This window comes from Mirounga leonina, unplaced genomic scaffold (genome assembly GCF_011800145.1).
Source record: "Mirounga leonina isolate KUSES-001 unplaced genomic scaffold, KU_Mleo_1.0 Mir_174, whole genome shotgun sequence".
NCBI classification, from domain to species: domain Eukaryota; kingdom Metazoa; phylum Chordata; class Mammalia; order Carnivora; family Phocidae; genus Mirounga; species Mirounga leonina.
This window is the reverse complement of record NW_023270451.1, coordinates 68,218,915-68,244,772: the sequence shown is the minus strand read 5'-3', so window position 1 is coordinate 68,244,772 and position 25,858 is coordinate 68,218,915. Positions and strand designations below refer to the sequence as shown.

General features: G+C 49.9%; 1 protein-coding gene, 2 long non-coding RNA genes and 1 pseudogene across 6 annotated transcripts in view; 2 read left to right on the top strand and 2 right to left on the bottom strand.

The window, feature by feature from the left end:
* Positions 1-3,161, top strand: part of LOC118021077 — a 36,550-nt gene extending 33,389 nt beyond the window's left edge. The window contains exon 4 of the long non-coding RNA XR_004682088.1: positions 2,620-3,161. This is a non-coding gene — a long non-coding RNA (uncharacterized LOC118021077). The remainder of the gene's footprint in view (positions 1-2,619) is intronic.
* Positions 3,162-3,446: 285 nt separating this feature from the next.
* Positions 3,447-4,711, top strand: LOC118021075 (annotated as a pseudogene).
* A 1,529-nt stretch (positions 4,712-6,240) lies between these two features.
* Positions 6,241-16,913, bottom strand: LOC118021078. The gene is made up of 3 exons (XR_004682090.1): positions 15,359-16,913; positions 14,038-14,284; positions 6,241-8,190 (listed from the first exon to the last, which is right to left on the bottom strand). It is a non-coding gene; the product is annotated as an uncharacterized LOC118021078 (long non-coding RNA).
* Positions 16,914-16,916: 3 nt separating this feature from the next.
* SMKR1 (small lysine rich protein 1) lies at positions 16,917-24,549 on the bottom strand. Of its 4 annotated transcripts, none has more exons than XM_035021099.1 (3): positions 24,523-24,549; positions 24,104-24,156; positions 16,917-17,565 (listed from the first exon to the last, which is right to left on the bottom strand). In XM_035021099.1, exons 2-3 carry the CDS (start codon positions 24,104-24,106, stop codon positions 17,368-17,370), a joined length of 201 nt encoding a protein of 66 aa, XP_034876990.1. In that variant the 5' UTR covers positions 24,107-24,156; positions 24,523-24,549; the 3' UTR covers positions 16,917-17,367. The 4 variants fall into 4 exon arrangements, with proteins under 4 accessions (XP_034876990.1, XP_034876991.1, XP_034876992.1 ...); XM_035021100.1 differs by lacking the exon at positions 24,523-24,549 and adding an exon at positions 24,248-24,408; XM_035021101.1 differs by lacking the exon at positions 24,523-24,549 and adding an exon at positions 24,252-24,408.
* Positions 24,550-25,858: the final 1,309 nt, after the last annotated feature.

Genomic DNA, 25,858 nt, shown 5'->3' with positions numbered 1-25,858 from the left:
CCTAAAGGTCTTGTGTGGTCCCCAGAGACTGACGGGGGCGCTGCCATGACGCAGTGTAGAGGTTGGGGTCACGGGTGGTGGCTGCAGGGAGAGCAACTCTGTCACTTGACCCAGATGACCCACTGCTTGAAGTGTCCGAGACTGCCCGGGATCCTTCACGGAGCAACCATAACGGCAAGGTCTAGGACTCTGGAGAATCCAAAGTAGCTTGAAAGAGTGCGTCTTTTATAAAAGTAATTCTTTCGGTAAAGAGCCCTTGGCCTTTGTGCAGTTCCGGGCCTGTGTGTCATGCGTTCTTCGCTCTCCTCTTGCTCTGCTCTGTGATACAGAAGGGCTGCTTCCAGAAGGCTCTGTTTCCACGCCTCCCATGTCCGCGGGCCTCTGGCTCAGTGTGGCCAGCGGGAGACATTGCGGAGGTGGCAAGACAGGAGGCCGGGGGAAGTTGAGGTAGTTCTCCTCCCCCCTCCCTGCCCCGGGTGACGGCTCTGGCCGCAAATGGGCTTCCTCCATCTCATCAGCTTCCACCGAGGCCTCTTGGGTTCCTCTCTCTGTCCCCTTGAGGGCAGGGGCAGCTGTGGTTCCCGCGGCTGCTGCCGAGTCCGCCCGCTTGGCTTCCCAGCCAGCTCTTCTGTCACACATGCAATCAGTTCCTTGCCTTGGATTCTCTCTATTCGAATGCTTTCTAACTCGCTTCCACGGGCACAGAGGCATCGAGAACTGTGCGAGGGAGGGAGACCCCGGGGCCGTGTGATAGCTCGGTGCAGTCGTCCCCTAGGGCACCGCCACTAGGGATGTAACACCGGGTGAAACTCCGTGTCTCTCGGAAGCGACATAACCCCAGGGTTGACTACACGTATGGTCCTGACCTATGCGTTGAGGGGGAGGTGGAAGGTGGAAGCCAGCCACCTGGTAGCAGATCGACTGCATTCACGGAGCTGCAAGCATCTGACTCTTTTATTAGGGCACCGAGGGCGGTTGTGCCTGGGTATTTACTTATTTTAATACATTTTATTTTTTGTAAGTTACTTATGAATGTCCCCTTCACTACACAGTACACAGTTAGGAGATTTTACCTCTGAATTTCATTTCCAGGGTAGTAAAGGGGATGTTACAGAATCCTGGTTTTACAGAGAGACCTTGGGGTGGAAGAAGGTCTTGCAGCACTGGGTTAGAGGAGGATGGGCACCACCCGGAAATCCTGGGCCAGAAGGGGAAGTAGGCACTGATAAGACTGTGGGTGGTCTCCCTTTCTAGGGGGTGCGGCTTGGGGGGAGGGAGATGCACACACTCTTGATTATACACGGGGTTGTGTCATTGTGTCCGTGACAGCATTTTCATTTTCGCAGTGTAAGAACGGGGAGAACTGTTGATGTTGTTGCCAAGCAGCGAGAGGTATGAGCTCTGGTGGGCATCTGCCATTCCTCTCAGCTGCCCAGCTCCTGAATAGCCTTTCTCTGGGTGGGGGACACTGCTTGTCTTATGCGTCCTCCACAGCAGGTAGAGCCTGCCTCCCACTACAGAAGCTAAACAGACACCCCCTTTCTGGGGCTCCCCTGCAGCTGGGTGTGGATCCGTGTCCTAGGCACACATGGAGCAGGCGCACCTGTCCCGGACTTTGAATGATGACATGATTGCTTTTCCCTGAGTAAGGAGGAAAGCCATTACTGAGGAGGTGATGTTTAAGCTACGTTTTGAGGGATAAGTAGAATTTCAACAGGTTGGGAGTTTGGAGGAATGAGCAGTAGGCGGATCAGAGGGTTGGGTAGGTGGGCAGGCATTCCAGGTATGGCAAAGGCGTAAGTGTGAAGATATTTCAAAATAGGTAACATGCCATTAACTTTACTCATGATGTTGGAGTCAAGGGCATTGAAAAGGGGTCAGAAGACCTAGGTTCAAATATGGATCCTGCCTTGTATGACCTTGGGCAAGTCCCCAGCCCTCTGGGGCTCACTTCCCTTACTTGGAAAAAAGGTAGTCCTACCACTGCTGATCTGCCATCCTCACAAGTTTTTGTAGGATCACGTGAAGATGAATGTAAACTGCTTTAAATGGAAAAGTCTAAACAAAAATTATTATGAATGTGTGTAGGGGGTGGGATACACAAAATAGTGAGAGAGCACAAGTCCAGGCTGAGAGAGGTTAGAAGAAAATCAAGTCTGGGGAGGAATTTGTCTGGTCAAAGACCAACTCTCTCAAGTGTAGGGCTGGGGAGGCCAGGTGGGGTTGGGGGTGAGCAGACAGCAAGTAGCCAGGCAGCTTTCACACCTGGAGGGCGGGCAGCTGTCGGAAGGATTGCAGATACTCAGCCAGAAAAGGGAGGAAACTTGCTTTTCATTCAAATGTAGATGTGAGGCAGGACCCAAGAATCTGCATTTCTGACACGCTCCCACGTGCTGCCAACCCTGGGACAAGGTTCCTCCCGCGTCTCCCTGAGGTTCCGGTCTGACCACGGCAGCTGCTTTGTGGGTGTGCCCAGTCCTCAGCCACCCTTTGCTACAAATGCCTTGTGTGATTTGCTTTCTCTAGCTGGCCAATGTCTTCTGTCACATTTTGATTCTTAATTTTCACCCCAGAAAGTAACTCTAAGCTTTGCCGACTCCCCTTTGTTCCCTCATGAAGAGCGTGAGGTACAGGAGTGAATAGCTGTCAGCCTTGCGCAGAAGAGCAGAGAGCCTGTTGTATCCAGAAGCTTCCTGTCAACACTGCCCATGTCAATATCACCGGCCTCAGAGCCCTCAAGGTCAAGTCTCTACCCTCCTAGTTACCGGCGCTGAAAATCAGCAGTAGGTCGACACCACCTCCCTGTCTGCATCCCAGGTGATCAGGAAATCTTGATGATACTATAGGAGGTCTTTGGGAATTCACAATTAAGTAGTCAAGGGTATGACTATTTGGGAGCAACTCCAAAGTCCATGGACCTCCAGCCATTTGGAATGGGATCACCACTCACCTAGGTAGGGGTGTTGTCAGGAGTTTCCTAGAAGGTTCTGCAAAGCCCCAGCAGGAGTCGAAACGGCAGCATTTAGCGCTGAGAGCGGATAGCCTACAGCTGCCACCCCCTCAGCCCAGGGAGTGATGCTTTTAAAACCAGGGAGTCCAGAAACTGCAAAAGCACCCCTTCTATGACAAGGATCCATTCTCCCCCCTCTGTAACGTCCGCGGGGTCCCTCTCCTTTCCACTCCGCCCGCCCCGGTCAGGGGCCCATCTGCACCTGCGCCCCGCAGCACCTGCTCCGGCTTCCTCCCGCCCGGGAGCCCCGCCCCGCCCCGCCCCGCCCCGCCGAAGCCGGCCGAGCCCCCCAGCCCGCCCGCCAGCCCGCCCGCGGGCCTGCAGGCCTTTCCCCAGCCGGCGCCTCCACCCGACCTTTTCCTCCCCGCGCTGCCCCTCCTGCTCCAGCCACAGTCTTCTGTGTGGTGACTCCACGATTGAAAACCTGGCCCAATCACATGCTCCGTCGATTGGGTCAGTGTTGCCAGCATCCTGTGTGGTCATGTTGTTACTCTTACTTACATTCCAAACCACAGGTGGTCAGCTAAGAAAAACAAGACCAGAAGATGCTGACGGTTCAAGGGGCATAGATTAACTGTACAGGGGAGAGGAAGAGGCAGGACAGAGGACTGGGGCCCCAGGGGCCCCGGGCTGGGTGGCCGCCCGCTGGTCCCTGGTCCCTCAAGGGCCTGGAGAGCTAGGGCGGAGCCGTGGAGCCTCGAGTTCCTGGGCCCCAGCTGACGAATACACAGCCTCGGGGGATTCAACTTCATAGGAAGGAGTTTCACACCCTGTGGTTGGAAAAAGTTGGTTGGAGGCAAATGGGTTCTTCCCAGAGCATTGGTAGATTCCAGCCCTTCTGCAGTGAGGGACATGGAGGAAATGAGGTCAAGGTCCTGTGCTTGATCTGGTCCCAGCCTGGCCTCTGCCTGACCCAGGCCTGGCCGTGGGCTGGAGGGGAGGGGTGGAAGAGGCAGGACACGGAGAAGAGGAACCCTAGGGTAAGAGGAGGACGAGGAGAGCAGCAGGTAGGAGACCAAGCTCCGGATGTCTTCCTGCAAACGAGCCCAGGAGTTTTGTTTTTATTCCGGCCAGCATCAGGAGATGACTGCCACTGCCAAAATACTTTGCTGCTCTTTCTTGACTCCATCTTCCCGGTAGCGGCTCCTGTTGTACTCACCCTGGAGGTGACCGGCCAGGACACGGCCGCCCAGAGCAAGGCTCATGTAGCCTCACCGGAGGGCATCGCTCCCGAAGACCACGTCATGCTCTTGACAGGCACACCTGCAGAGGCTGAGGCTACCCTGGGTCAACGTGGAGTGGAGCTCTGGCCAGCCTGGAAGGAGCCAGCCGCACGCTTGGAGGTGAAGTCCGTGGCTCCCTGGCACGTGCTGGCCAAGTCAGAGGGCGGACTCCCAAGGTGGCCAAACAGGAGAAAAAGAAGACAGGCTGAACCATGCAATGGATGCAGGACAACCAGCGCTTGGTCAACGTCACGCCCACCTTTGGCAAGAAGAAGGGCCCCAATGCCAACTCTTAAATCCGTTGTAATCCTGGCTCTCCCCAACAAAGCCACTAAGTCCAGTTGTCAACAACAACAACAACAACAACAAAACAACTTTGTTACAGTTCCCAAGAGCAGGGCCATTCTGCCACTCAGGCCTCAGCGTCAGGAGTGAGGGGAAAGCATGGGCCAGAGCCTTTATTGGGGTTTTTGCTGGAAGGAATAGACAAGGCAGGGTGGGCATGCTGGGCAGGCTTAGGAGGGGACAGTGGGGGTAATTTCAGTGGGCTCTGGCTCCAGGGGCGTCCCTGCTGGTCTGGTATCTGGCCCTGGGGGGATTTAGGGTAGGAGGATAGTGTCCTGACTGTAGGAAGCTGATAAAAGGAGGTGAACGTGGGCGAGAGGGGCGGATTCGTTGGTTTGCATATCAAAGGTAGGCTCACCTGCAAGTTGTCTGCTATTTCTAGAAGGCAGCTAACCATGGGAGGAGCAGTCCCTCTCTGGGCCTGCAAGGCCCTGGAGACCTCAAAACATCACAAAATACAGAAAATAGAAAGCAGAATGTCAGAATGTGCCAGAGCATCAGGGAGTCTGCGAGGGGCTGTCACGTCGCTATGAACCCCACCCACCCAGTGAGGTAGAGCATGAGAGACGGAAGTGCCATGTGAAAGCAGGAGGCTCCCGGTTCCGGCAACAGCTCCCTTGGACAGTCGGCTGGTGTGATGCAAACACGCTCTCACTCTCCCCCAGAAGGTGCCGCGTGGGGTGGACTCAGGCTTTGGCTCTGGAGTCAGACCTGGTTGGGGACCACTGTGTGACCAGGGGAAGTTACTTCACCCTTCTGAGCCCAAGGGATGGTTGGGAGAATTAAAGAAATTTGAGGACAGAAGCATCTCTTATCTGCAAATTCCTTGCTCTGTGAGTTGTACAAATGCCTCGGAGAGCTCTCTGGAACTGGCTAAAAAAATGCTGATTTCCTGGCTCCCCCAGACCTTCATGTGACCTGGGCCACACTCAGCACCTTGCAGAAAGACAGCAAGACCAAGAGAAGTGAGTGTGTTCTGGTAACAGCAGGGGGACACTGGGGCAGAGCTGACCTCACAGCCATTACCCCGGAAAGCTGGCTAGGCTGGGTGGCCGGTCGCCCCCAACCGCTGGAAGCAGGCGCCCAGGGCCCCGGGCCACACATGCCAGCCCCAGGGTGGGAGCAGCTCTTTTTGTGCCACACACAGAGGGCTGGCACCCCTCGGCTGGGTCCGCCGACCTGCTGTGGCCCCAGTACTGAAGTTGGAGGTGTTCAGCTTCACACGACAGAGACTATTTTCAGCTCTGTGAGGCCCAGAATGAGAAATAGATTCACATCCTCGGAGGAAAATGGAAATGTCATCTCCTTTTCAAGTTCCTAGTAGTACCTGTACATTCCAAACTGTGGAGAATGAACTATTTGCTTATTTATTTTAATATGGACATTTTTTAAAGCAAGTTGATTTGTTCCTGGTCATCTTTTTTTTTCCCCCCAAGATTTTATTTATTTATTTGACATATAGCACAAGCAGTGGGAGAGGCAGAGGGAGAGGAAGAAGCAGACTCCCCGCTGAGTCAGGAGCCCGATGTGGGACTGGATCCCAGGACCCTGGGATCATGACCTGAGCCGAAAGCAGATGCTTAGCCGACTCAGCCACCCCGGTGCCCCTTCCTGGTCATCTCTTAGCTGCAAATTCCATGAAGGCTAAAAATTGAGAGTTCTCTTGTAATACTCACTCCTTAATCCTGCCTGCTCCCAACACAACCAAATCTTTGTATGATTTCTGATGGAGCAACATTTTGCTGAGGTGATTTCACAGAATTCTGTAGCCAACACTCTGTTGTCACCGGTCTTCTGGCCAGTGCTGTGACCACGTGAGCCCACACCCCGGACCCCAGGGCACCCCTGTTTTCTGAAATGCCTGACTCATCCTACCCAGGCTTTCTTGAAGAAAGTGAAGTGAAGTTAAGCCCTCCCACACTCCTTTAAAAATGTATACTCTAAATTCCAGTTGTCGTAGTAACATCTTCATGCTGCCCCGCTGCCTTTTATATATTTTGGTGCTGATGGACCATCAGTTACCATGAGAACAGGAATGTCTTTAAACAGCGAATCTTATGGAGCTCAGTTTTGTGCCGTGTGCAAAACAAAACCCACGTCCACAGGGATGGCCTCAACAGAGCTTTGATAGTTTAACAATGGAATGGGACCTAGAAACCAATAGTCTCATTTGGTTCTCTGAATTTTATTTTGAAAAATAAAAAAGGTGTATATTTTTTTTTAAGATTCAGTTCTATTAACTGTCACTCTTCAGTGATTACATTAGTTTTAAAGACTTATTTTTAATTTATTTGAGAGAGAGAGAGAAGGGTCAGAAGGAGAGGGAGAGAGAGAATCCCAAACAGACTCTGTGCCTCGTGAGAGCCCCAAGTAGGGCTCGATCTCACAACCCTGAGATCATGACCTGAGCCCGACACTTAACTGAGTGCGCCACCCAGGCGCCCCAGTACATTAGTTTTAAATGCATAGTCCTTCCTTCAGACTTGAAGATCGATTTGTTCACGCCTGCCACACAACTGTAGTCATCCCCACCTCCCCAGTCCGACCCTCCAGGGACGGGGCAGTGCCGACTGATCACGCGTTCCCTGCAATCGCAGAGCCGAGGTCTGTGCATTGATTCTCTCTCTCAAAGGTGAATGCTGGAAAAATGTAAGCTCTTTGAGTTCAAGGACATACACATGCTTCTTCAGAACGCTCTGCAGAGTCCTTTTTGTTAATTGATTTGACTTCAAGCTTTCCATTCTCAAGTACAAAATGAAGTTTAGGCTGAGAATTTTTAAAAGAGTTCCTTCCAGAGGATTTGTGTGTGGGAACCAACTCGGAGGCAGGAAGAAGCCAGCCTCACAGTCTGAAGAGCAGGCTGCGTCAGAGACTCACTCTCCACCAAGTCCTCCCGCTAGACGGACACGGCACGTGTTGTGTGCCTCCACGTGCTGGGCGCTGGGCTGCACGCGTGGCGTGGATTCCCTCATTTCATCCTCGCAATATACCTTCTCCTTTACGCTTTCATTTTACAAATGAGAAAACAGCCAGGGGTATTAGGCAACTTGACCCAAAGTTACACACCTAACTACCCAGTGGGGCTGGGGCTTGATGACAAGCCTCTTGCTCCACAGCCCACGCACTTGACCTCCAAGCTCAGTAAACCTACCTTTGCAAAGCCGTCCTCACTCCTGGGCCAGTGGGATGCGCTTTGTACATCGGTGCGAACTCGAGCAGCAGACAGCGGCGCTGGGACCGTGTTTTAACTGGCCACGCCGAGTCGGTCCCTGGGTAGCAGCATGCCGCCGGGCCTTCTCCGGCAGAGGCCAGCTGGGCTCAGGTGCAGGGTGAGAATCAAGTCATTGCCAGTGGCCCCAACCACCGGTTCCTGTCCCTCCGGAAAACAGCGTGCCCCATAAAAGAATTTTATATTTTGACCCCATAATCCCACTCGTGGGAATTTGTTCTAAGAAAATCACTCAAAACAAATCTGTACACAAAAAGGCAGTCATCCAGCATTACATATAACAGCAAAAATTGGCAGCATTATAAACATCCCGCTATGATGGATCCTCAGGTTAACTACAATACAGCAAGTGAATGGAATACCACACCGCTATTAACAAACAGCTGTGAAGACAACGAAACCATACGTTAAAAAGATTATAATTCAACAAACATTCAGCTCAGCATCTGGAAATTACCCTTCACTAAGACTATGACAACGCTTTTTTTTTTTTTAATTAGTTTCTAATAAGATGGCCAACAGACACATGAAAAGATGCTCAACATCACTCATCATCAGGAAATTTAAATCTATACTACAGTGAAATATCACCTCGCACCAATTAGAATGGTCAATATCAGAATGATAAGAAAAAACAAGTGTTGATGAGGATGTGGAGAAAAAGGAACCCTCATGCAGTATTGGTGGGAATGCAAATTGGTGCAGCCACTGTGGAAAACACTATGGGAGTTCTTCAAAAAATTAAAAATAGAGGGCGCCTGGGTGGCTCAGTTGGTTAAAGCGACTGCCTTCGGCTCAGGTCATGATCCCAGGGTCCTGGGATGGAGCCCCACATCGGGCTCCCTGCTCAGCGGGGAGCCTGCTTCTCCCTCTGACCCTCCCCCCGCCATGTGCTCTCTCTCTCTCTCTCATTCTCTCTCTCAAATAAATAAATAAAATCTTAAAATAAAACAAATAAACAAAAAAATCCCATATGATCTAATAATTTCACTAGTGGGTATTTACCCAAAGAAAATGAAAACACTAATTCAAAAAGAGATATGCACTCCTATGGTTATGGCGGTATTATTTACAATAGCCAAAGTATGGAAGCAACCTCAGCGTCGATCAGTAGACGAATGGATAAGGAAAATGCAGTACACACACACACATGCACACGCACACGCACAGCAGCGGGCTGCCATCCTTGGTAGGTTCTCGGAAGGTGACTTCAGCGGTGCGGATGGAGCTCAGCGGTCTGACAGAACAGAGGCCTATGGGCTGCACACACTTGGGGTCAGACTGCCAAAGAAGTCAAGGCTGAAGGACACCTGGAGACAGAGAAGGGACCAAATGACACTGGGCGATTCAGCTCCCATAGCCAACAGGTGGGCCCAGATGGGAGGACACTGCTTTTCACAGCTCTCCCAGTGACCATGCATGGCAAATACGACTATGGTCGGTACGATGGTGACCAGTGTCCCGGAAGCCAGGGACCAGGAGGTCCAAGAAGCCACCGCCTGAGGGTCACCCGCTGGCAGGGGCCTGAAGCTGATGAGCTGGCAGGCCCGAGTCTGCCCAGCCTTCAGAGTCCTGCACGCTCGCCTTGTGCTGAGCCTGCCGTGAGCCTGACCTCTCAGTCACAGCTTCTCTGCCTCATTTATCGTTAATGCATTTTACATCCTCATCCAGGAGAGAAAACACAGGTTGATGTAACTGGGGGAGGCTGTTCACAGAGTAACAGATCCAAGGTGTGAATTAGCAGGTAGGAAGTGCAGACTCTGAATCAGGGAATGTCAAGCAAGGCCAGGGATGAAATGTTTTCTGTGGGAAGTGGGTCAAGGCAGGCAGAGGTCAAGGGGTGGGTGGTCCAGGGGGCAGTGGCCTGTGATGTGGTTCGGGGGCCTCGAGTGGAGTTGTGCAGGAGGCCAGAAAGAGTGCCCTGGTTTCTCTGAGTCACAAGAAAAGGAGGAGAAATAAGGCTGTGTGCAGAGGGAGGGAGCCGGGTGAGGAAGGAGTCCTGGGAGCGGGGGGATCACATCTGCTTCCCACCCCCCACCACTGCTCACTTGCAGAGAGAAAGCCTCTTGTGGGAAGTCTGTGCTGCATAAGCTGTCCCTCCCTCCCACTCATACAGGAGATCGAGAAAAAAGAGCCTTGATGGATTTTGTGTTTTCTCATTGTGGTGAAATATACACAACAAAAAATCTATCACTTTAACCATTTCTAAGTAACTGGTTTAGTGGCATTGGGTACATTCACAACGTTGTACAACCATCATCACTGCCCATTTTTTAAATTTTCTTTTGGGGAGGGAAGGGTAGAGGGAGAGGGAGAATCCCAGGCAGGCTCCATGCCTAGTGCAGAGCCTGCTGGGGCCTCAATCTCACAACCCTGAGATCATGACCTGAGCCAAAATCTAGAGTTAGATGCCCAACCGACTGATCCACCCAGGCGCTCCCATCACTGTCCATTTACATTTTTTTCATCATCTAAGAGAGAAACTCATTAAACAGTAGCTTCCCTTTCTGCCCTCCCCTCAGCCCGTGGCAACCACTAGTCTACATTCCATCCCTATGAGTGTACCTATTCGAGAAAACTCATGCAAGTGAGTCATACCATATTTGTCCTTTTGAATCTGGCTTAGTTCATGTAGCATAACATTTTCAAGGTTCATCCATGTTGCAGCCTAAGCCAGAATTTCCTTCTTTTTTCAGGCTGAATACTATTCTGTTGTCTACAGAGACCACATTTCGTTTATCCATTCACTTGTTGATGGACACCTAGGCTGCTTCCACCTTTTGGCTGTTGTGAATAGTGCTGCCACGAATGTTGGTGTATAAGTATCTGTTTGGCTCCCTGCTTTTAACTCTTTGGGGTACATACCTGTTAGTGGAATTGCTGGATCGTATGGTAACTCTATGTTTAACTTTTTAAGGAACCACCGAATTATGTTCTACAATGGCCACACCAAGCCTTAAGCTATTTAAATGAAGAATCTATTCCTAAAGCCTCATGTCAGCCTGGACTGGAAAGATGGTCTAAAGTCTAGAGTTCAGGGGGCCAGGGCCTCACTGGCATGGGAAACGTGGGTGCCCTATCCTACTAGCCACAGGAGATATAACACCCTGGAGGATCCAGAATAGGGTGACCAAGAGGAGTCATGTTAAGTAAAAAGCGGTTGAAGGGACTGGGGTGTTTGGCCTGGAGCAGAACGCGGGTCCTCTCCACCAAGAACAGTCTCTCAGAGTGTGTAAGGCTGCCATGGGGCAGAGCGGGTGAACCCGTTTGTAGCCATGGAGGCAGAGGGAGAGCCGGGTGAAACCCACCAGGAGGCCACCTCTGGCCAAATGCTGCTCTGAGAGCAGGGTATAGAGGGGGTTCCTGTGATGGGTCACAGCCAAGGCTCCATGACTCGGGGCGGGGGGGGGGGGGGTCACCAAGAAGACAGCACAGAGCAGGAATCCATGCTTCATGGGACTCTTTCAGTGCTCTTCTGTCTTCAACAAATGGAAAGGTTGGGCTCAGATTTTTTTTTTTTTTTTTGGCAACTGACAAAATCTTGGGCTTTCTTTTTTACACAGGAAATCAGGAAGCATAGTCTCAATACAAATAGTGTAATTGCTGGATTATGAGTTTCATTGTGATAAATTTAAACATTAATAAAAATAAAATATTTAAGAACAATCATCTTATTTGAATGGTTTCTCTAGAAGTTGGAGAAGAAGATGTGATAGAGCTAAGAAGAGTTTTAAGACTTAAAACTCTGCTTTAGGGGCGCCTGGGCGGCTCGGTTGGTTGAGCATCAGACTCTTGGTTTCAGCTCAGGTCACGGTCTCAGGATTCTGGGATCGAGCCCCGCATGGGACTCCACACTCATCGCGGAGTCCGCCTGAGATTCTCTCTCTCCCTCTGCCCCTCCCCCACTTGTGCTCGCGCGCTCTCTCTCGCTCAAATAAATAAATGTGAACACAAAACAAAACTCCTGCTTTGCTCAGGTATCCTAACCCCTTGGTCACCTCTACAGGTGGCTCGATAAACAGAACACAAGGGCACAGCTGCGGCGTCCTGAGGAGGCGTTTCTTCTTGAAGCTGCCTCTCTGGACCACCCGTTTCTCAGCCCTTTTGTTGCATTCCGTTTTTGGTTTCGGAGTCGTTTTTATTACAGAAGCGATGCGTGCTTCAGAGAGTTACCAGCGCTATCCCGCAAATAGTTGTGGTTCCCCTGTGGGGCACGTGGGGCACGTGGGGCATTGCATTTCCCCCCTCTCTTGAAGTGAGCTGTGGCCACGTGGCTTGTTTTGGCCAATAAAATGAGAAGCGATCTGTCACTTCTGGGTGGGAACCTTAAGAACCCGTGTGCAGTTCACATTTTCTTTCCTTCTTTCTCTCGGCCTGGCAGCCTATGACACCCCAAGTGCTGGCTGCTCTGTAAGCCCGGGTCCCTGGAGGCAGGCCCCCGGCCCACCCTCAATGGACATGGAGCCCGAGGGAGAAAGAAACCTTTGGGTCAGCCCTCCAGGAACTAAAGCTTTAATAAGAAATAAACCTTTGTTGTTTTAAGCCACTGAGATTTGGGGGTTGTTACTGTAGCATAAATAGCTTGTTAGAAAAATCCTTCAACAAATATTTATATGCCAGAGTGCTGGTTATGATGTCACAGGGCCCAAGGAAGCCATCAACAAGCCGACCAGCCCTGCTAGCAGAGAACTGCATTCTAGCAGCGAAGATAACCATTAATCGATCAGCCATTTAATTGTGAAAGTATGGAGACATGGGACACCTGGGTGGCTCAGTGGGTTAAGCGTCGGCCTTCAGCTCAGGTCATGATCCCGGGGTCCTGGGATGGAGCCCCGCATCGGGCTCCCTGCTGGGCGAGGAACCTGCTTCTCCCTCTCCCTCTGCCTGCCGCTGCCCCTGCTTGTGCTCTCTGTCAAGTGGATAAATAAAATCTAAAAAAAAAAAAAAAAGTATGGAGACATACAGAGTCCCGCAGAGCACATAGGGCACATGACCGGCTTTGGCCCAGGATCTAGGAGACTTCTCTTGGAAGATACGAAGCTGGGACCTAAAGGGTGGACGGGAGTCAGTCAGGGGAAAGGGAGACTCGTGTCCCACACAGAGGGAACAATATGAGCAAAATGTCTGAGGCAGAAGGGAGCCAGAGTGGCTGGAATGCCGAGAAGAGGGCGCAGACGTGCTGGGAGGCAGGCAGGAGGCAATGCCCCGAACCACTCAGCGCTTGTGGACCTTGGTGGGAAGTCTGGTCTTATCCCAAGAGCAATGGGTCACCATGGGAATGTTTAAGGCAGAAGGGTCACATGATCATACCATATTTTTAGAGGGCAACAGCCAATATAGGATTATCAAGGTAAGAAAGGTCAAGTGACGCCCAAGTTGGCTTTGACCGGCAAGACATGATGCAGCCCCCAAAACCAACAGCAGGTGGCGCTGCGTGCATGGCTGCCAGCCACCGGGAGCGCGTGGCCACTGCGGTGACCCTGCTTTAAGCTGGGGCATCTCCGGGCTCTCACAGAAACTCAGGGACACACGCCGCATCCTCCCACCACCAGGGGGAGATAAGGAACACACTGCAGGGCCGGGGACAGACCTGGATTCTGACAGGAGGTTTGCCTTTGTGCACCAGTAGCCGAAGCCCCTCGGTCCTCCCTTCCACGTTTACGCTCATCCCCTATTTTATAGAGAAGCCGGACGCAGGAGGACCCCTCATCCAACAGATCATGATCCCTGTTCCCATTCTCTCACCCTCCCGGACATCTCTGCTGCATGTGGCCCCACAGACCCCCCTTTTCTCCAGGCTTCCTCACCCTCCTCCTCCATCTCTGACAGCCCCTCCTCTTCCTTCTGTCCCATGAAAGGAGACTGTCCCCATGGCTCCTGATTCAGCACAACTTTCTTATTTCTACAACTGACCAGCCCTTGGTTCCAACCATGAGCTTGCATTGAATACATCTAAACCTACACTCCTGGCCAACCTGTCTCTCTGAGCCCTAGTCCCAAATTCCCTGGTGCCTGCAGGACCGCTCCCTGGATTTCCCACGACCACCGCGTGTCTCCCAGGGAGAAGGTCGGCTTCACCTCCCTCATGGTTTACAGACAGGTGCCCACACCCAGTGCAGTCGCCAAGGCCGAGGAGCGGGGAGCGGGAAGGAGAGAAGTGGTCCGGGGCACGGCCGTGTCCTCCCTCTGGGCTCCACACATCTCTCCTCCACCTCCTGAGTTCTGCTTACTGTAGGTTTCCGCTTTTCCGCAACTTCAACTTGTGGGGGACCCCTGGGGCTCCAGCTGTAGCCTGTGGTCTCTTTCTATGCTTCCTCCAAGCGTCAGCTTCCTACGTGCCTCGTTCTCCGGGTCTTTACAGGACAGACGGAGACTCTGATGGACCCACCTGGTCTTACAATAGACCAGGCTCGTCGGAGCAGCCAGTGGATGAGTTTTCAGGGGTCAGGAGCCTCCCGCTGGTCCAACCAGCTGTGCCTGAGGAATGGGACTGGTATTACTGGTCAGGTATTACTAAACATGAACACCAGGATAATTCTTCATGGGATTGGGCGGGGGGGCGGTTAGCGTGGTTGACAGGAGTGCTGTCTTTTCCCCTAGCTGTAATTCATCCCCTTATAGACAAGATCCTGGAAAAGAATTTGCTTATGCTTTTTTCTTCACGTCCTCACCTTTCTGTCACACATCTTTCCTCTCCCCTTTTTTTTTTAAACACTACTTTTGTTTTTTTTTTTAAATCTCAAGCCTATAGAAAGGTTGAAAGAAAGTACAGTGAACACACAGACCCGTTACCTAGACCAGCGTTCTCAACCTTGGCACCGTAACATTTGGGGCTGGAGAATTTGTTGTTGTGGGAGCCTGTCCAGTGCATTGTGGGATGTTCAGCAGCATTCCTGACCTCTACCTACTAGATGCTGGTGGCATCCCCTCAACTGAGACAACCAAAAATATCTCAGACATCCCCAAATGTCCCTGGGGAGGCAGAATAGCCCCCAGTTGAGAACCACTGACCTAGATTCAGGAACTAACATTTTGTCATATTTGCACAAACTGTGTATACACATGTATCCATATGTAAACATACATATATGGATGTATATATTTCCTATATACATGTAATCATAGTGAGCAAATGTGGCAACATGTTAAAGTATATATTTTATACACACACACATATATGCACACTTTTTTCCTGAAGCATTTCAAAGTGAGTTGCATACATCGTTACCCTTCCACCTAAATAATTTAGCTCCTGAGGACAAGAACATTCTGGCATATAACCACGATAAGATTATCATGGCCAAGAAATTTACATCAATACAGTATTATTTTAAGCCTATATTCATTTTTTCCTCACTTTCCCAATAATGTTCTTTGTGGACTTCTGGTCTGCAGTGTCTCTGCCATGATAACACAGCAGACACACCAGCGAAGGGGAAACAGAGACTAACTGCCCCCCATCATGACGGAACCTGTGCGTCAGCCTCCTCCACTAGGTGTAAACCATGCCCCATCAGATCCCATTAGTACTTCTTCGATTCCAGTGCTTACTAGCCTTTCTGCTCATCGTTTAACCATCTCAAGAGAAGAAAGCATTTCCACTTCCAGATGATCTTCTTAGCCTTTAAATGTCTGCCGCCTGGCATGTCTCTGTAGCTCCTTAGATGATGTCATCCGTGCTGGGGACAAGATCAGAAAAAGCCTCTGCAAATGCCACCTCCCCAGCGTTCCAATAAGCATTACTGCTCAGATACAAGCTCCGAGCCGAGCGAGGCAGAGGAGGGCGTGAGACACCCTACAAGTTGAAAGACTCAACAAGCATCTCAGCCCCTGGTTAGGCCGCATTAACTAGAGCCCAGCTCCTCCCCGGGTGCGGTCCAGCAAATTCCCGACTCCCACCCTTGTGCGCTTTGACGCGTCCTCCAGGTGCTGCTTGCTCAGGTTCGGGAAGGACTGAACTGGAGTTAGCGTCTCCACAAACAGAAACCACTTGGGTCCATCCCGGCAGTGTCTAGCAGAGTGGGAAGGTGCTCCCTTTCCAAAGCCCATCCACAGAGAACCCACAGGGCCCCCCTTTAGCTTAAGAGCAGCACCAACCTTCACCCGAGCGAGCGAGGGCTCCTCTGGCCACTAGTCAGGGTCTCACACGGCATCTGCGCAGGTGGGACAGCCATAGAGGAATGTCACTGCCAGCAAGCTCACATGCGGCGCGAGCACCCCACTTCTCTAGTACAAGGATTCGTGTGATTGCCTTTTTTCCTCTGGTATTTATGAAATCCAGAGTCCTAGGTTGCAGCCTTTCTTAGCAGACTTTGTGAATCTCTGAGAGCCTCACCAGGCAACCTGCGGCATCGTTACAAGCAATTCAGACAAACGAGATCATCCCCGGACAGGTGCTGCCTTAGAGGCGTCAACTTCGGGCCCACAGCTGTGACTGGAGAGCCCAGTGCAGGTTGTCAGCACTGGGAACGTGGTGCGACATGCCGGGAAGACAGAGCAGGAGCAGGGACGGGATGCTAGGTGATTCAGAGATGGTGTTTATACTTCAAATGCCTTTCCTTCCAAGTTTCACATTTGGGGCTTTTAGGCCTTTTGGACTGAAGAGAAGAACTGCAGTTTTATCTCTTACGTGGATCATGGAATAGCAGCAGAATGCCCATGGCAAGTTTCTAGCACCTGTTCCATAACTCAGGGTCAGCCACGTTTAGAAGGAAGCCCGCAGAAGGTGGAAGGAAGATGTAAGTGTGGAGGAAAAGCGTGGGGAAGAGTCCAGTGAAATGGAAAGAAGGGAGAGATGTGTGCTGATTTGCTCCCTTTCCCGGCACCAGGACACGGTCCCTTGTCAGCTCCTTTGAGTCATTTGCTTATATGCCCTAGCAAGGTCAGAGTGATGATCCCAGTCTCCACCGGCATCCCTGACTAATTAAAATCAGCCAAGAGTCAGACTGCTGAGAAGAAAAAATTATAGAAACAAAGTATTCATTATTTTTCCCGAAAAAGATGAAAAAAGGAAACAGTGCCCAAGAGAAGGCTGTTCATAAGCAAATCCTGTGCTTTTTGTCGTGTCTTTTTTTTTTTTTTTTTTTTTTAAGTAGGCTCCATGCCCAGCGTGGAGCCTAATGCAGGGGCTTGAACTCACCACCCTGGGATCAAGACCTGAGCCAAAATGGAGTCTGCCACTTAACCAGCGGAGCTACTCGAGTGCCCCAGGCATGCCTTTTCTATGTAACAAACCCGTTTAGGCAAAAGAAAATCATTCATGCAGGCTAGAACTGCCTTTTGAGAACAAAGTTTATTCTGACCCAGAATTATAATAATTTTTAAAGTCCTATCAATTCCACCACGCTTGGTAGGAATTACTCGGACTTTTTCCCCCCTTGACCTCTTCTAACTATAGCTGAATTTAGCTGGCAAGTAAAATGCATTTCTTTATCCTTAACTACCATAGAAAAGCACACTTAGCTTGCATCTCAAATTGTCTTCAGTGAAGTCTATTTTGCTTGCAGTAGTTGTGTTATCCTGATTCCTCTTCCCCAAGTTCTGCTCTCTGTGAAGTGCTATTAAGTCTTGTTTTTCCCTTTCTTTGCTTTGGGAGCACCTGGCCAGCGGAAGCCCCGCAGCTGCAGGCAGTCGGCCACGTTGTGGGCAATGTAGTAGAGGTTCAGCATGGCAGCAGGGCTGAGAATGTCCACTTCCGGTTTCTTCTGTTTCTTCCCACGAGACTTGCCTTGGCCTTTTCCTCGTTTCCCTTTACCTGGCTTTCAAAGACAAGTATATACAGGGCATAAATTAGTTTTTATAACCTTGAAATGATTTTCAACATTTCCTTTTGAACATAAGAAAAATAACTCCTGAAAACCAAAAAACTGTAACAGTAACAAAAATTTTTGCATGGAGTGAGAGGAGAAGTCACGTGCAGTCTAATTCAACAAATGTGTATGAAGGACCCAGATTAAAAGAGACCCAACCAGGGGCGCCTGGGTGGCTCAGTTGTTAAGCGTCTGCCTTTGGCTCAGGTCATGATCCCAGGGTCCTGGGATCGAGTCCCACATCGGGCTCCCTGCTCGGCAGGAAGCCTGCTTCTCCCTCTCCCACTCCCCCTGCTTGTGTTCCCTCTCTCGCTGTGTCTCTCTCTGTCAAATAAATAAATAAAATCTTTAAAAAAAACCCAAACAAACAAAAAAGAGAGACCCAACCTAATCTAACGATGGGGTGGACCCTGTCTGCATTGATTTGAACAAACTGTAAAAAGACATTTTTAGGCAACCAGGGACATTTGGTAATATCAAGGAATTATTAATCCTGTTAGGTGTGATAATGGCATTGGGTCACGGAAGGAAACGTTTATACGTTTCAGAGATGCACACTAAAATCTGAAAGAAGACCTCAGATTTGCTTTAAAATACTGCAGCTCCCCTACTTCCCCCCAAAAGACACATGAAGCAATGTGGCAAAATCCTGACAATTTCGGAGTTTGAGAAATGGGTATATGGGGATTCATATTACTATTCTATTTTTGTGTATGTATAGAAACTTTCATAATAAAAACTTAATTAAAAACATTACGTAATTGGATGCCAACACATATTTTGGCATTTGTTCCGCTGCAGTCACCCTCCCATTCAGCAGTCAGGAGGGTTGAGACAAATACAAGGCACTTAGCATAGTGTCTGACATGAAGGAAACAGTAAGTGGTTGTCCCCATCACTTTATCACCACTAATCCTCCAAGCTGAGTTTTGAGGGAGAGAGGCATTATTCCCGTCTTCAACATGGAAAAGTGGAGGCTCAGCACGGTTACCGTGCAAACCAGCATCTACCAGCTCAGCACCTGTGCTCCGGCCATGACCTTGCTGCCGGGCCAGTGCCTTCTGGGAAAAGGAACGGTCACTAGCCTAACGTGGGAACAAACTGTCTGACGTTTCGCTAGAGCCACACAAAGCTGAGCTGACTTCTCGCTGTCCAGGACCCCCCCGTAAAGTAACACATGGAGGTGTATTATTTAGAAAGTGTCTCTTCTAGGCAAGGAAGAGGAGAGGACTGTGTACGTTATCAAGAACATCTGCAAGGGCTAAATGTTTGTATAAAATGGATGCCATGTTGATAGCATCGCACTTTATAAATGTCCCAGGCTAAACAAAGAGAAACATACTCAATGTATTACAAACACTAAAATACATTTTTATTAAGTGAAATGGAAAACACTCCTAGATACAAAACTCAGGAATGAAGAGGAGAAGTATCCTGCAACACAGTGGCCTGGCTTTCATGTGGAAATCCAAATTAAAAAAACCCCCAACAATATGAAAACCCATATGATAACTGTACCTCCTGATAAAAGATCCCCTTGGAGTGTAGGATCCATAAACTCTTAAAATTTGGGGGTCTTGGCTTTATTTATGATTTTACACTTTTTTGCATGTCAACCATAGGACATACCTGGAATAACTGCCCCCAAAAAGTGTTTTCATCTCCAAAATAGTTTGCTTATAACTAAAACTCACACAAAGGTTTGATATTTTTATTCCAAGTTCTCATCTTTTTGTAGAAATTGGCAAACTGACCTAAAATTCATATGGAAATGCAAAGGACTCTGAAAAAGAGCAAAGTCGAAGGACGGATGCTACCTTATTTCAAGAATTATTATCCAGCTACAGTATCCAGTATCCAGCTTTATGGTATTGGGGTCAAGATAGACAAATGGATCAATGGAACAGAATAGAGAGTGCAAAAATAGGTCCACACATAGACGAACAACTGCTTTCCAACCAAAGTGCAAAAGCAATTCAAGAGAGCACGGATAACTGACGACGGATAGAAGCAGAAAAATGTTCTTTAGCCCAGAAGGCTGACCTATAGCCTGCCTAGTTCCGATAAGGATCAAATACACACTGGTTGCTACATCCTTAAAGGGTCTCATGACTGCCTGTAAATCTCACCGATAGTTAATACTGAGCTGAATGATAAGCGCCAGAGAAATCTTGCGAAAGTAGTTTTACGAGTAGAAATTCAAAGAAAACATTTCTGATCTAATACTCCCCTCACATCACCTCCCCTTTGAGCACTAAGCATATAACCACCAGCTCTGTACAACAGATGTCTTTCTGCCCAGGGGTCCTTTCCCTGTGCTACTTAAATAAACTTACTAAGTTGCACCTAAAACTCAAGAATTCTTTCTTGACCACCGTGCTCAACAATCCAGCAACAATAATTTCCTCAAAAAATGGGGCTGGAACAATGCATATCCATTTGCAAAAAGATGAAGCTCAATCCATGCTTGTACCATATGCAAAAATTAACTCAAAATGGCTCATATACCTAAATATAAAACCGAAAAGTATAAAAGTCCTAGAAGAAAATACAGGAGAAAACCTTTATGACCTTAGGTTAGACAAAGATTTCTTGGATCTGACATCAAAGCACAATCCATAAAAGGACAAGTTGATAAATTCACCATCAAAATTAAAAACTTGTGCTCTTCAAAAGATATTGCTAAGAAAATGAAAAGCAGACTGGGAGAAAATATTTGCAAATCATATATCTGATAAAAAGCCCTTATATCCAGAATGGATAAAGGACTCTGAAAACACAGTAAAAACACCAGAAAACAAAAAAACAACAAAACGTGGTCAAAAGATTTGAACAGATACTTTCCCAAAGAAGATATACATATGGCCAATGCGCACAAGAAAAGATACTCAACATTAGGGAAATCCAATTAAAACCACAATGAGATACCAGCGCACATTCATTAGTATGGCTCAGGTTACAAACACTGACCGGACCAAGTGCTGGTGAAGATGTGGGGGATCTGGCACTCTCTCACACTGCCGGTGGGAATCCAAAATGAAAGAGCCACTCTGGAAAACAGTTTGGCAGTTTCTTTAAAAGGTTAAGAACATACCTCCCATATGATCCAGCCATTCCACTGCTAGGTATTTACCAAGAGAAATGAAAGTGTATATCTGTTCTAAGACTTATACATGCAATGTTCGTAGTAACTTTGTGCTAGCTAAAAACTGGAAAGAGCCCAAAAGTCCATCAGTGAGTGAACGGATAAACAAACTGTGGTATAACCATACACTGGAATACCACTCAGCAATAAAAAGGACTACTGATGCATGCTGCAACTACAACATGGGCAAATTTAAAAATAATTCTACAAGTGAGGGATGTCTGGCTGGCTCAGTCAGTGGAGCATGCGATTCTTGATCTCAGGGCTGTGGGTTCGAGCCCCACGTTGGGTGCAGAGATTACTTAAAAAAATAAAATCTTAAAAAAATAACAATTATACAAGACCAAAAACCCCATAAATACTGTATAATTCCACATATAAATAATCCTATAAATTACAAACTAATCTATACAGACAGGGCAGATCAGCGGTTGCCCAGGATGGGAGGTGGAGGAGGGCGATACACAGAGAAGCAAGAAAAAAGGCCTGATTCCAGAGGAGCACAAAGGAGGCTTCTGGGGGTGATCAACATGTTTGTTACCTTGATTGCAGTGATGGCTTAATGGGAGCATACAGATGCCACACTTATCAAATTGTACATTAAAATATGCGCAATTTATTGTACATCACTTATACCTCAATAAATCTGTTAAGACAATTTTGTGAGTGAAAACTTTCAGTTTCTCGGCCGGTTGGGTCTGTTCAACACAACTCCGTGGCTCTTGGCTGTTTCCAGTCCCAGAACTCAGAGCTCCCGACTTGAGACTCTCCAGACTCCTTAATGAAGACGACTGGCTCCCGCCACACTGGCCTCCCTTCTAGTTCCCAAACCTGCTCCACCGCTCCCCGCTGCCGCCTCTTCCCGCAGACCTTCACAGGGGAAATCATTTGTTACTTCTCTTTGTGTGGGGCTCTGCTCAAATATCACCTCTTTAGAAAACTCTCTCAGATACTGTGTCTATATTCTATCTACAACTAGGGTGACCATATAATTTATTGTCCAAACCAAGACACTTCAACAAACATAAACTGGGGCTGTCCCAGGCAAGGAGGGAGGGTGTATGGATGGTTTCCCAACAACCCTCTCAGCCAGTCACTTTCTAGCCACTGACCCCAAGCACACCCCACTATTTAATTGTGCTATTCTGTTCATGTATTTATTGTTTCCTAGCCAGAATTTTGTCTATGAGGTCACCACCGAATTCCTAGGGCCTAGACCAATGTCTGGCACATTTGTAGGTATGAAAGATATCTGCTGAGTGCATACATTGCAACTCAGATGCAATTCAGTCTCAGGACTTAGAAAGCAAATGTAGATATCTGCTTTTCTGAATGTTAAGATGCCTTCTTCATTCGTTCAACAAATATTTAACAAATATCTACTGAGCACCAGGACCTGCAGTTCTGGGCTCCTGTCTTCATGAGGCTTACAGTCCAGTGAGGGAGAAATTGCAAACACATTTACTCATTCTCCTGTGAGTGAGAGCCCAGGGTCCATTACAATGTCACAGGATGGACAGGGAGTGACCTAATCTGGGACAGGAAGGAAGAAGGGTTCCTGAAGAGCAGCAGCCTGTGGGCTGAGGGGCAGGGAATTCCCAGGCAAACAGCTTGTGCAAAGGCTCTGAGGCTGGAGGGAACAGGCCAAATTGAAGGGACCTCTCAGAAAAGGTCAGTGCGGCTGGCCCATAGGCAACCCCAGTGGGGGCGCAGAGGAGTTTAGGCTGGGAAGGTAGGCAGTGTGCAACTCTGGCCTGCAGGCCTTGGAAGCTAAGGTGTTTAACTTTTATCCAAGGGCCAGTGGGAATCCATTAACTTAAATGGCTTTATGAAACCGTTTTGCTTCAGTTCCCTAGGCTCTGAAAGAAAATGACAGTACCAACCACGCACAGTAACCAGGGGAATGACACAATTTAAATCAAGAGACATCTATTTAGTGCTTTTATATGCAATGAAGTAGAAGGAACACACAGATTCACCAAACACATTTCTATACTAGAGGCAAATGGGGGTGAGGAGTGAGGCTTTCCAAGGTGAAACAGGCGAAGCTCTTGTTAAGTGAGGTATAAAGGGTCATGGGGACTTTGGGAGCAATATGGCAGCAGGGGGTACTTCTGAGCTAGGCCCATGTTGAAGAAAAGTAGATCAATAGCTTGAGTTGGGGCAGGTGCAGGAGGCTTCAGAATGTGGGTCTAGTGTGGGATGAGTTTTTTGTTTCATTTTGTTTAAAGTAGAGAAGTTAATATGGCAAATAAAGCTCAAGAGGTTGAGGCCCCTTTACCTTGGGCTCTGAGCGGTACTTAGTTGAGCAGACTGGAAATTCCCGAGGTCCTGGGTAGGGGTTACAAGGTCACAGCCATTCTGGTGGAGGAGGAGGACAAAAGAGATGGAGAGCCCCTGGACAGAGGTAGTGGACTACGGCCAGAGTCAGGCAGGTGGTAAGGAGGGCAGGACTTGACCGAAGGCAGCGAGGGTGGGAAGCAGGTCGAAGGGACTGGATGAGGGCTGAGGAACAGTAGTGCTTATGAGTTCGAGGCCAGGAGAATGAACATGCCATTGCAAAGTGCTGAGAAGGAAGCGGTTAAAAGACCTGGATTTTGAACACAGTTGGGAAATGTTCTCTGGTGGAGAGATCCAGTGAGAAGTTGGAGTGGTTTGGTTTAAGAGGAAGCTCTGTGAGCCAACGACTTGGGGATGAGATGGAAGTTTAAGGATGTTGCAAGCCTTCCTGGGCATAAAATTCAAGAATTCCCTGCACAAAAGATTTCCTCCAAAGCCCTTCCTCCAACTAGGACTTGAAGAGAGAATCACTTGTTAGAGCCCGCAGTCCGGGTCGCACGGGCGCTGGCTTTCTGCCTCTTAATCCGTAGGGGAGAATCCTGCACAGGACCCAGGACAGCGGCAGCAGGGGGTAAGTGCCTGGGCCAGTCCCTGCGGACACGTGCCGGCACTCTGGAGTTGCACACACCAGGATACCCGCCTCTCTTTATTTCCCACATATATGGTTATGAAAGTGGCTCAACAGAACCAAGGAACGAAAACTAACCAACTCGCAAAAGGAGGGCTCAGCCTCATCCTGCTTCGCTGTTCCCTTTGGCGCGCACAGACCACTTGGGCAACCCGTCTCCCCGTCATCTTTATGCCCCAAGTGTTCAGATCACTACGCTGGACACCCCCCCCCCCCCCCCCCAGGGGATGGGCGGGCCCGTCTCGCGGCGTGGGTAACAAATCTTGGTAAAGCGTGCCTCGACGAGGCAGACTGGTATTAAACTAATTTAGCGAAAGCTACATACATGTTTTTATATATACAAATTCCTTATACTTAAATAAGACGTGTATTACCATGGTAATTCCTCAGTCGAGCAGGCAGGTGAGTGTGGCATGGACTCCCAATCCTGAAATAGAGAGAGAGAGCCCAGTTCTCCGCATCGCCTGAGGGCGGCGCCCCCGCGCCCATCCCTGCCGCCCACCCGGCTGCCTCCGCACTCGCCGGCGAACCGTCGCAGGCCCGGGGCCTCGCCACGCTTCTCAGGAGCCCGAGCCGCTCAGGGCAGCCCGGCGGGGTGAGGGGCAGCCAGCCACGCAGCCGCCGCCACGCGGAGCCTGGGCACCCACCGCCCAGTGGCCGCGGGCCGCGTGACCCACGGCGAGCACCCCCCGGCCACCGGGCGGGGGGCGCCGGGCTCGCGGGCGCCGGCGGGGCCGCGCGCACAAACGCCGGGCGGCGCGCGCCGCGGGGGGCGGGGCCGCGCGGTGTTTACCTGTTGCCGGGACGCCGGGGCCCGGCGCCCAGCCGTTGCGCCCGGCGGGGCAGTCCGTCCGCGGTCCCCCGCCGGCCTCGCCGCGCTGGCTGGGCCAGCTCACCTCGCGCGACGGCGACGACGGCCGCGAGTGCCCGGAAGCCCAGGCTCGCGCTGGGGGGCGGGACCGGGCGGTGCTCGGGCGGGTGCGGTTCGTGGGCTTGGAGGGGGCCGGTTCCGCCGTAGGAGCCCGGCCACTCACTGGCTGAGCTTGGAGAAGTCGTCGAAGACTCCGGGCCCTTTTTTTGGGAAATGACATACAGCCTTTGAGAGTTGAAGTGGGGGGGAAAAAAATCCCGGGAAAATGTTCATAAAGAGCCGGTACAGGCCCCAAGAGAGTAAAGGCCCGAAAAAAGGTGGTTAGGCCCCGAACGGGAGTAAGGAAGGCTACACAGCAGGTGCAGTTCCGTTTCCAGCTCTGGGAGTTCATCCCGATAGATGTTTACTTGTGTTCTCCAGGGTGAGCAACCTTTTTTAGACTCGTTTTTGTATGCCTCGGCGGTAGTGAGAGACGTTAGTGGACTAATGGCCATGATCCAGTAGAAGTATCCCGTTCATTCTAGCAAGCCTGGCCACTTCTTCGTTGCATGGATGTCTGAGCCTAAGTCAGTGTTGCTCTCCTCTTCCCCTCCTCCTCCTCTAAGTCTCCCCACTTGCTTCTGATCTGTGCATTACATCCGGACGTCACTTAGTCATCTCATGTCTGTCTGCCTCCTGCTGCATTCCAAGTGCTGGCTGATCTCCAAGTCCCGTCTTCAGTTCTCTGCTGTTGTTGCCTCCGTGTCTCCTCACCTGCCGGCTCATCTGATAATGTCAGTGACTACCTCTCTTGGGATGACACAGCCCCCAGCAGAAAGAATGGCCTCCATTTGAGCTCCAGTCTTCAGGCCGCACTATTCTCTGGACTGAGGGCATCTCTCCCTCTGTGAGCCGCTGAGTTTCCATTGTCAGTGGCAACACTGCTCTCCCAGTCTCTTGCCCTCCATCATCTCTAACTCCTCTCTCCAATGCTGAGTCCAAGGCCTGAGCATCGGAACCTCCCCTTGACGTTGTCATCATTCTAAACTAGACCTTCATTTCATATTGCAGATATTAGTTAACACTGAAGGAGCGCTGATGTCAAGCGCCTTGTTGAGCACTTCACACACATCATGGCATCATTACTTCCCTACAACTAGTGTGGTAGTTTCCATTATGTTCTCCAGTTTGCTCGAGGCCAGAGAGAGTAAGTAACTTGCCCAAGTTCACACAAGCAGAGTCAAAGGCAGCTCTGTCCATCTGTCCAGCTGGTGCTGTT